Consider the following 11408-nt stretch of genomic DNA (forward strand, 5'->3'; position numbering starts at 1 on the left):
AGATCTAGGCTGGCGAGGCCCGGCGACGGCGAGGCTCGACCTCAGTAAGTGGCCAGCGGGGGCGAGCTTCGGTTGAGCCCCGGCGATCGCCTCAGCCAGCCGCTGCCCAAGGGAAGAGGATGAACAAGGAAGAACAAAAAAGAAAATGAAAAAATTAAAATTAAAATTAAAAAATAATATTATATTATATTGTCAGCCGGTCAAATTCAATCGGATGGATTGAATTAACAAAATTGTAAAAAATTTAGGACTAAATCGATCAAAAAATGTTTAAGATTAAAATGGCACAATAATAATAAATTTAGGATTTTTTTTTATAATTTTTCCCCTCAAAAGTCGAGATTGCAATTAAAATGGACTAGCAAGCATAGCCACAAGATTCACTATCCTCGATAGAAGTACAGATAATAATATAAATAGTCTCTGAACTTTAGTCGGATGGAAGTGGCGAGGGCACATCAGTCTAGTGCAAGGGCTGCAAGCCCCCGCCGGCCTCTAGAAGAGGGCTCAAGCCCTCACTCACGGTTGGGCAAGGGCCTTAGCGAGAGGACTCGGAACTCGCCCGGTGGCTGCCCTCGCCAGAGGCCAATGAGGGCTAGGAGGCCCTCACTTAGGGGTCAGCGAAAGTCGTCGGGCCTCGGCCTACCTAACAATAAATATAAGATTGAAAATTTTAATAAAAAACACAAAAATAAAAAATGAATGTCACGTTAGCTAACAATGCCGTATAAGACAGCCAAAGTGAATATTATCGGATCGCGGCTAAAAGTGATCGAATAAACTCAATTGACAAAAAAATTACAATTGAATTAAGACAATTACAATAGATTGATATCTTCTTCTTTTATTATTATTATTTTCCATACAATCATCGCAATTCCTTTCAAGATGTGCGTTTAAAGTTGGTGCTGCACTAAAACTGATTCTGACTACCATCGGACTCGAGCGCACGAAAAAAGAAAAACTCCAACATAAAAGATTATTTTCCGGCAAGCGAAATAACCCAAAAAAAAAAAAAATCTAACGAGATATATAATTGGAAATTATTGAAAATAATAATAATAATTATCGGCACCTTTTAAGGAATCGCAAATAATAAGTACGGTACTTAATTAGAGAATGGGAATAAGTTTTACCCTCTTTAGTGAGGCCGGGTTTGCTAAGTACCCCCTACAATCCATTCTCTCAAATGACCCACTCCACTCGATGAATATGAATCGATTCGCCCCGTCGGCTAGATGCCGATGCCCAAATAAATTCGCTTATTCGAAAAAAACCTTATTCTTTGGAAGATCTATCTCATGTCTAGCACTGCATGGTTCCACTTTACAAGAACTTCGAATTATTCTCTTGAAGCTCCTCCTTTTCATTATAAATAATCCGCTTGCCTCGAAATGACCTAGACCAATAGAGAAATCCCAATGAATTGGGCCTTTCGATACAATCAAATAGAAAGCCCCAACCACTCTACCATTGAACTAATGAGGAACAACGAGAGATTCAATCTCATAGAGTTCAATTCTCGTTCTCCACTCATAATGAATATGAGCTCGAAGTTTCCTTCGTAACTCCCAGAACTTCTTCGTAGTGGTTTCGTTACATGCCTCATTTGATAGGGAACCTCAAACAATTAGAAGAAATGGTTCGATCCTTTTTTTTTTTTTTTTATTTCTAGAACCGAGAGATCCGAGAAGCGGGATCATAATGCATACAGATACAAATGGTCCAATGGGAGCAAGAATTTCCAGGAACATTTGGAAGCAACTGGCCTTGGCGCATGTGCATCTTACATGTACGATCCGCTTAAAGATATATTCCACAACGTTGAATTTCGACGAAATTAGTCTATCTGATAAGGGTGTCAATCGGTTAGTTCGGTTCAATTCCGTTTGAAAATCGAAATGAATTGAACCATTAAGATTTGTGTTTGAACCGGATCATTTGAACTAAACTAAAAATCCAGTTCAACTCGATTTGGTTCAGTTTTTTGTTTTCAATTTTTTTCCTTTTTTGTGTTGTGTGGATCATCACAAACGGATCCCAATTGCCTTGTGTCCTCTCCGTTATTCATCTCTCTCTCCCTGTAATGAGGCCCAATGATAACCTCATCACTTTCTCCTCATAATTCCCACATCATCTTTCTCTCTCTCTTCATCTCTCTCTGTTCCTGAGACTCAAGACATTCACAGGAATTTCCCAAGAAGAGACCTGCAATTAGTTCATCGTTTGATGTCTCCTCTTGGTGGATCGGTCTTGGCAATGCTCGTGCTCTCCCTGTCCTGCACTTCACTGGCCACCTGTGCCTCGCCCCAGAAGCTGCTCATCTCCACCATCTCTGCAGCACCAGCAACGCTGCCCAGCGTCGCCCCAGTCCTCCCCCTCCACCACCATCTCGGCCGCCACGCCCTCCCCTCTCGCTCCCTCCCCGGCATTGTCACCCGATGTCGCCCCGCTGCTTCCGTCTCCCGGCAGAGAGGCGGCCGCCCCCATCCGCATCCACGCTGACGATAATCCCCTCCAGCCTGTGCCCGCCAAACCCGGACGACATGCTTCTGTCCTTGCCTCATGCCTCAGCGAAAAACCAAGAAACCCCCAGACGCGAAACAAAGAAGAAACTGGGCATACAAAACAAGCTCTCGATATTAGGCCAATGGGTTCACATTCCCTTTTCATCATTTAGCTGGATCAAGATTTAGTTCAGACAAAATAACAACGTTGGACCCTGGACATCAGAATTCGTATAACTAGCTCCATCGGATCTGCCAAATTATCCAAGTTGATGAAATTGACCAGAACCTTACACCCTAGAGAGTGAGGTTTAGGTTCATTTCACATGGCATTTTTCGTGCCAAGTCTAGAACATAATCCCTCGAAATCTCAATGATTGAGATCAACAGCGAAAGTCATGAAGGACAGTCTCAAATCACTACCAAACGGTGAGCGTTTTGGACCGGCATCTTCAGGAATCATCTTTGTTTCACCCATCAACATACATCAACCATGATAATTTCCGTGGCCACAAGTACGGAAGTCGCATCTTCCGGCAATCACCTAGGGAATCAGCATTGGTTTATTCAGCTAAATGCAGGGAAAATTATCAAAAAAGCCCTAAATCTATTGCAATTGTGTTAATTCAGTCGTAAACTTTTTTTTTAGCCGATTCAGTCCTAAACCTTTTGTAATTATGTCATTTCAGTACATTCGACGAATTTTGACCGGGCGACAACGACGTGGATACCGGCCGGCCAACGACGAAATATTTTAATATTTTTTTGAAAAATTTTCTAATTTTTTATAATTTTTCTTTTCTTTTTTCGTTTTCCCTTTTTTTTCTCTTTTCCTCCCCTCCTTACCTGCGGTCGGTCGCCGAGGTTCGGCAACCAGCTAGAGACGGGCAGCGACGGCGAGGTAGAGCCTTGCCATGGCTTGGCGAGGCTCGGCCTCCTCTTCGACCACATCTATGGCTTCGACAACCGGGGGGGGGATGACATAGGGAAGCGAGGAAGAGAAAAAAAAGGAAAAAATTATAAAATTATAAAAATTCAAAAAAATATTAAAATATTCTATTGCCGGCCAGCTAGTGTCCATGTCGGCGTTGTTCGACCAAAATTTGCCGAATGCACTGAAATGACACAATTGCAAAAGGTTTAGGACTGAATCGACAAAAAAAAAAAAGTTTAATGACTGAATTAATACAATTGCAATAGGTTTAGAACTTTTTTGGTAATTTGCAAGATAAAAGGTCACCCTCATGGCAGAAATTAATGAAGCTTACTTGAGTAGCTAACTGGGAAAAACTTGGTGAAATCCGAACACACAAGAATTACTCCAGCAGATAACTAGGAAATCATGTGATGCAGATCATTCAAGAATGTGGTCAGCTCCCAAACAGTACATAAGTACAGCCTCAAAAGATTGTAGAAGTAATTACCAAAGATCGATCTATGCACATCTATTGTCACAGAACAAACCGTAAATACCATACTACAAACCATGCACTATAAGGTAAACTCGGCTGGGTATTCTCGTTGCCATACTACAAACAATGCTTAAACTAGATGAAACATCCATTGCCATCAATGTTTGATTCGCTTGATGAGATACATTGCGACTTGGCAATTAAACAAATGCACATCTGTTTTTCAACTCTAGATGCAGGACATCATGCCAAGAAACAAAGCGGTGCAATTGGTTTAGAGTTATTATTTCACAGGACAAGCAAGAGTTGCCACACTTGCCCGCTGCTATACTTCAATGCATATAAGTATGGAGAACTAGCCGCAATTAATCCTCACAAAATTCCAGACATTCATTACAAAGATCAATGCTAAAACAATATGAGGAAAGTACAATTTCAAAGGGGAAAAAAATGAACGAAGAATCATTCTTTTAAAAAAGGACATCACTGGTTGAGCTCATCGATAAAGAGTGTTGCGGAAGGAAACATTCAACTTATTCATCCAGTAGATCAATACTAATGAAGTGGGCATAAAGTGGGGGCGAAATGGGAGTTTATCTTAAGATTGAGGCTTCTCCCACTTGAGTGGCTTCACGACCTCCCAGGTGAAGTCGGGGTCATCCCTTCCAAAGTGACCATATGCTGCAGTCTTCAAGAATCTGCCATTGCCACCTCTCTTGAGATCCAAGTTGATGGAAATCATTCCAGGCCTGAAGTCAAAGCTCTCCTTAACGATCTTGAGGATTTCCTTGTCAGGAATTTTTCCGGTCTTGTAAGTGTCAACGAAAACAGAAAGAGGCTCAGGCACGCCAATGGCATAAGAGACCTGCACGATGCACCTGCGCGCCAGACCATTAGCCACAATGCTCTTTGCAGCCTGCCTGACAATGTAGGCACCACTCCTATCGACCTTGGTGGGGTCCTTGCCTGAGAAAGCGCCACCACCGTGGGCTCCCCATCCACCATAAGTGTCAATAATGATCTTCCTTCCAGTGAGGCCGGCATCGCCATGAGGGCCACCAATGACGAATCGGCCTGATGGGTTAAGGTGGAAAATGGTTCTCTCGTCGAGGTACTTCTCTGGAATGACAGGCTTGATGACATGCTCCTTGAGATCGGCCGCAATTTCATCATTGGTCACAGTCTCATCGTGCTGGGTGGAGATCAGGACGGTGTGGACCCTGACCGGGACCATTGCGCCATTCTCATTGTAGTACTCAACAGTGACTTGGGTCTTCCCATCAGGTCTCAGCCAGGGGCAAGTTCCATTCTTTCTAACCTCAGTGAGGCGGGCACCGAGCTTGGTTGCGAGGACGTGACTCAAAGGCATCAATTCAGGGGTTTCATCGGTGGCATATCCAAACATGTGGCCCTGGTCACCGGCACCAATCTCTTCTGGCCGCTTGCTGAGATGGCCGTGGACTCCCTGGGCAATATCAGGGCTCTGCTGCTCAATGTTGACCAGAACCTTGCAGTGGTCAGCATCGAGACCAACGTCATCAGAGACAAATCCAATAGACCTGCATGTGTCACGGACAATTTTCTCATAGTCTACATTGGCCTTGGTGGTAATTTCTCCAAACACCATGACCATGTTGGTCTTGGTGCATGTTTCGCAAGCAACCTTGCTGTCAGGGTCCTGCTCGAGGCAGGCATCAAGGACAGCATCGGAGATCTGGTCACAGAGCTTGTCGGGGTGGCCCTCATTCACGGATTCAGAGGTGAACAAAAAGGTCTCCATTCTTTCAAACTGCATAATCAAACACCAGATTAATCAAACAACCGACGAAAATTGCGAATTTAAGGCAAACTGACTTTGAAGAAGCTTGACCAATTTGAAGTAAAGAAAAACATCAACCAAGTAGACATAACCATTTAAATTTAGCGAAGTTGCCGAATCTCTTTAAAATGTTCGAGCCAAATCCAAGAGGCTAAGCAAGGATCTGCTAAAAGTCCTAACCCTTTTGACTTCCTTTATGAGGAATGAAATCGAGAATGACGGAGTTTCGATCTGATAGTGCTTCATAAAACACTCATATTCTGTATCCCAAGTGTCAACATTGCCCGCATATGGACACGCGAGTTCAATTTGGCAACTTCTTTCATCAAATTACTCCATTTGAAAACTCAAAAAAAAAAAAAAAAACAAAAATCACTGCTCGAGCGAGTAGACAAACAGAAGACAAGACAAGACAAAAAAAGAAAAAGAGAAAAAATACTCAGATCTCATAGATTCCATCTCACTAGAACGGCATCCTCTTCCAGATCCACGAGAAAGTCAACACATTCAACAAGAACATCACGCAGGAGAAGACCAAAACGCACTCAAGAATCTCAGATCTTCAGCATTTCCCAGACACGCACCAACCGAAACTCCAGATCTACACCCATTTCGACTCCGATTCGCTCGGAACAACAACACTCGGACGAATCAAATTTCCCCGACTAAAAACCCCACCGACAAAAAAAAAAAAAAACCACGCGCGAAAAAGCCCAGGAAACTCCAAAGCCAACCAGATCCAGCGACTTTATCCACAAGAAAATCAAAGCCCGTCTTCTTCCATACTTCAGATGAATCAGACAGAAGCACAGAGCAAGAGCACTGGACCGGAAACGAACGAGAGCAACGACGAGGAGTAAAGACGGAATCTCTTGAGCAAGACGAAGACGAAGACGAAGACGAGAGGAGTACCTTAATTGAATCGAGAAGACTCTTTGTTCGTGCTAGAGACCAACGCCCAAGATGCTAGCAGAACAGAATGCCCTGAATCCGGTGGCCTTCCTCGCCTATTTATAGCCAATATGCACTCTTACCGGGAACCGGGTGAATCGGTTGCGACTCTTTTTTTTCTCTTCTTTTCTTTTGTGGTGTTTTTCTTTCTCATATTGTCTAACTTCCGTTCTTTTTTTCTGTTTAGGTGAGAAGAATCGATTTCATTTTCATGGATAATTTGTTGGTTTAGAAAGTTACAAACTCAACCACAAAAGTCACTAGCTACCGCAGCGCAAGACTCTCGCTTACACCAGCGAAAAGAAATTCCAAGCGAATGATGACCTCCGAGAATGGAAAACTCCTACACCGCACAAGCATATTTATATATGAAAACACGGAAATTTTTCGGTTTCAGAAAAAACATGTTTCATAAGCCATTAACGAGTACCTTACAAGCCGCCTTTTAAAACTCTCTCATCGGATCTCCCTCGCACATAAACAAGAGGCAAAATAATAACTTCAAAAGTAATCATAACAATGGGAGTTCGATCTGCTGAATTTTCTCGTTCTTGGGAATCAATTTGATTTCGATATTTCTCACTTTACACGGTAAGAGATGCATCGTCTTCGAACCGAACCAAATCTCCGACAGTTTTATATTTTCATTTTCTTTCCATGCGCGACGCGTGTTGCTCTGTTTTTAGGTGTCACAGTCATAATTTGCCACGCCAAAATTCAACGTGAAAAAGGATTGGCACGAATGCTGCCTTGGCAAAGAAAAGTAGCCGTTGGATTGTCAGGGATTGTTGAGATTCAGATTGGTTGGGGGGGTTGGTGGGGGAGAAGGACACTTGCTCGGTTTGAAAAGCAGGGGGGCTCTTTCCTATTGGCTGCTGCTTTTTGGTTAATTGCCACAAATTACCGGCTACTGCCGGTTCCTCACCAACCCTAGCCAGTCGTGCGGCTTGGTGGCTTGACGTGAGCCGGTTGTATAATGTCAAAATGCTTTTGTACCCAAATCTGAAAAGTATGAATGTCGAATGCTTCAATGTTTTTTTTTTTTTTCAGTGTTATCTGTAGTGAATATTCAAATTTTGATGTTCCAATTACATCAAGTAAAATAACTTTGTCGAGGTTATAGTTGAGAATTATAGTTATTTATTATTGGTTGGTCACCTGTTGTGATTTTGACATTTTATTTTGAGGTTTCCCTTTTTTCTTTCGTTTCTAAATAACCGCAGAAAATGTATCGGATCCACGGCAGTTCGGGCAATTTAGGAAAGATCTTCTTCTTCTTTTTTCCCACACCGACTCTTTTCTGTAAGGGTATTCATTTAAATAAGCTTTGACTGATCGGACACGGTCCGTTAATTGCATGTATTGTCTTCTTCAAGCAAATCAATTTAATGAAAACACAACTACATAGTCTTGTCGCTACGACCTACAACATATAACTCTGTTTTGTGCTCGAGACATCTAAAGTTCATAAAATGTGTGAGGCAGCAGCAACTACTCCTTATCCAACTACAACTCTAAGGGGCTAGTTTTTACTTGCTTCAAGGAGATTGAAAAGGCTTCCTTTGAATAGTAAAGCATACAGACACTTGAATCTTGGTATGAATGAATTTTGTGATGTTCCATGAGAAAGATTTTGTTTTGTCACAGGGTTAACAGGATTAAAAGGTAAAAGTGGCCATATATAACCCCAAAAAAATTGAAAAAAAAAAACTTTTGATTTCGGAATTACATGATAGTTGTGGTTGGCTGTAAAAAAAGAAAAACTAAATTACTGTGCATCTTTTTTTGTCAATAATTAAAGGGTACTGGTTGAATTGATCCCTTTAGGCACTAACACATTGGCCACGTACACGTTACAGAATGTTCAAGATTGAGCCATAACTACATTATCGTTCGTCTGGAAGCATATAGTTATCGACGTATCTTTTTACCGGGCAAAAAGCTTTCGACAAAGTTTTAGGTAACAATTTTGAGGCCGGCGACTTCACGAATATTCTTTGCGTGTAGGATAGAGTTTGGAATGGTAGTGATTTTAGGGAATGATGTAAAGGGGAGCATATAGCATAGGCCCAAAAGTTGAATGAACAAAACCCAGTTAACATATGATTTTCAGAATCTTTCTTAATGAAGGTGTTGTCACAATCAACAATCGGTTTTAGTGCATGGATACGCACGCACCAGTTCTTTTCTTTGTGGCGTGACTCGTGACTCGTGAGAAGCAACAATCAATAGTTTTGCCATCCTTTTTACCTTTTTTTTTTTTTGGCTTGATCTCAATACTGCAGCCAACGTATTTTTACATTTTCTTAATTCGAAATACTTAAAATTTTCACTATACAAAAATGTTGACGAGTAAATTTGCATTTTTTTTCTTAATTTCCTAAACTTTGACTAAGATTTTAGATTGTGACTTAAAAAATTAAAAGAAAATGGTTTTTATTTATATTCAAGTGTAAAAAAGAATTTATTTTTATGATTGGGCTCCATTTGTTTCGCGAAAAATGCAATGTTTTCAGAAAATATTTTTCAAAAGTCCTTTTTTTTAATGAAACCGATGATATTTTTTGGTGATTTGCTAAGATTTAAAAATGAACTGAAAAACAATTTCCGTCGTTTGTCAAGGAATTGATTTTCCTAAAAAAATTATTAAATAATTTTATTTTGTAATTACTTTCTTTTATTTTTTTTCTCTTTTATTTTTCCTTCTTCCTCCTTTAATTTCTTCTTACCCGGTTGCCGGCTACATGCCAGGCTAGGCCTCGAGCGAGATGAGGCTTGCCTCACCGGCCTCGGGCAATGCCGAGCCTCGAGCTTGCCGGCCCGCGTATCATGGCCGATCGTCGGGAGGCCGCCATCACCGAGGTCCGTGGTCGACGGAAGAAGGAGCAGCAGGTGGAGGACGGAGGAAGGAGGAAAAAGGAGAAAAGAAAATAAAGAAGAAAATAAAAAGATTGAAAAAAATAAAAAAAATAAAATGTTTGAAATTTTAATAAATAAATAAGAAAATAATAAAAATTTAATTATAAAGAAATGAAGTGTGAAAAAAAGGAGGAAGGAAAGATAAGGAAAAGTTTTTTCTTTTCTCAAAATGAGGAAAATATTTTCCCCACTTTTGAAGGAGTTTTTTCTTTTGGTGAAAAATATTTTTCTAGACTAACTTATTTTTCGCAAACCAAATGCCGGAAAATTAGGAAAACGATTTCCAGAAAGTTATTTTCCGTAAAACAAACGTAGCAAGTGACATTCGGAAGTCAAATTCTTGACATTAGGCAATCAACAGGGGTTGTTATTTTTCCCCTGCTTAACTAGGTTGACAACTAAAGAAAACTTCCGAGATTTTTCAAAAAAGAAAGAAGCACCAATTCATCACAACTATTAATGGCGAGTTCGTCGGTCATATTAATTTCAACAGATGTTTTTCTTTCGTTTTTGGCCATAACAATTCCAATTTCGTCCTCTAGGTATTTTATGTAGAGGAGTAAAAGAGCGGTTAAGAGTGGATTACAATGTTGAGGATGACTCGATAACATGACGGGAAAATAAAGAGGAAGTTATCATATGCTTCTAACAATTCGTAACTTTGGTACAAGTATTGAGATAGAAAAAAAGTACATATTGTGGAATAATCAAATTTTCTTTTTACCCTGACGGTGTTTGCTACGAGATGAAAGAATGTGCTGCATGAAATACAACTCTAGTTCAAAAATTAAAGCCTAAGTATCGTGCGCCGACACCAACCCTACTCCCTATTCAGTTTTGCTGGATTCTGTGCTGCTAGAATTTTGATCTGCTCGTGCCTAAGCGATCTTTCAGATGGGAACAAATCAGCAAAAGTTCCCAAGGCAGTCAATTTACTTTAATTACTACCAAATACTGAATCATAAGATAATATACCATCGCATTTAATGTATGGTACTTCTCCATTTTTTTTTTCCTTTGCCTTCTTTATCTCACGAGGGCAAGATGTGAACGTTAGGTAGGAAATAACTCAATTTGCTGTTGGAGATACATAGTTGTAGAATGTCTCTTGACTACGAGCTAACAAATCAGAGTCTCTTATTTTTTTGCCAACCAAACCCATTGTAACATAGACACCATTCCTTCCTTTTTTGTTTGTGTGTGTATTTCTAGGGATAATAGTAGATAGTCCCATGAAGTGGGACCATTTTCACAAAAAGAGAAAGATTGCCAAAAAAGTTATAAGCATATAAAACTGATGAACATTTAGTAATAAAATTTGCAATTTAGCTAGTTTAGTCATACACATTTTGCTGATTTGTCAATGTTGTCAATAGGCCAGCGATCACTAATCTGAACGCCAATCGTCATACATGGCATAACCGGGATCGACATGGCCAAAATTTTCATTTTGAGATAAAGTCCCTTGAACCGAGAGGTCTCTAAAATCCCCAAAGTCCAGGCTCACCGGCGTCTTAAATCTTCGCGAGCTAAGGACCACGTATGTCTCCCATGTGATTTTCCACACCATGGACAAGAGGCATCTTTGGGACATGCGCTACTTTGGGGTTACTTTGCGACAGTTTTTGAAACCTTAGGCTAATCGATAACCGTCTAAACTTCACCTATACGGTTATATAGAAGTTTTCTGTCTCACAGATACTATATGGTTATATTGGGGCGTATAAGTCATATCCCTGGATAAGCCCAAAGAAAAAAAAAATCATATTAAGTGATAAAGATGAATGCTTATTCAAGTAA

The 11408-nt window shown here is 40.6% G+C and overlaps 1 protein-coding gene across 1 annotated transcript; it reads right to left on the reverse strand.

Annotated features, from left to right (window-relative positions):
- Positions 1-4284: 4284 nt before the first annotated feature.
- Positions 4285-6804, reverse strand: LOC115756257 (S-adenosylmethionine synthase 1). Its single transcript, XM_030695960.2, has 2 exons — positions 6651-6804; positions 4285-5708 (listed from the first exon to the last, which is right to left on the reverse strand). The coding sequence occupies exon 2, from the start codon at positions 5697-5699 to the stop codon at positions 4518-4520; it is 1182 nt and encodes a 393-aa protein (XP_030551820.1). The 5' UTR covers positions 5700-5708; positions 6651-6804; the 3' UTR covers positions 4285-4517.
- Positions 6805-11408: the final 4604 nt, after the last annotated feature.

Source organism: Rhodamnia argentea, chromosome 7 (genome assembly GCF_020921035.1).
Source record: "Rhodamnia argentea isolate NSW1041297 chromosome 7, ASM2092103v1, whole genome shotgun sequence".
NCBI lineage: Eukaryota > Viridiplantae > Streptophyta > Magnoliopsida > Myrtales > Myrtaceae > Rhodamnia > Rhodamnia argentea.

What these genes read in the sequence shown, in the direction of transcription:
- LOC115756257 (XM_030695960.2), bottom strand. Translation starts at nt 5,699, where the DNA reads ATGGAGACCTTTTTGTTCACCTCTGAATCCGTGAATGAGGGCCACCCC.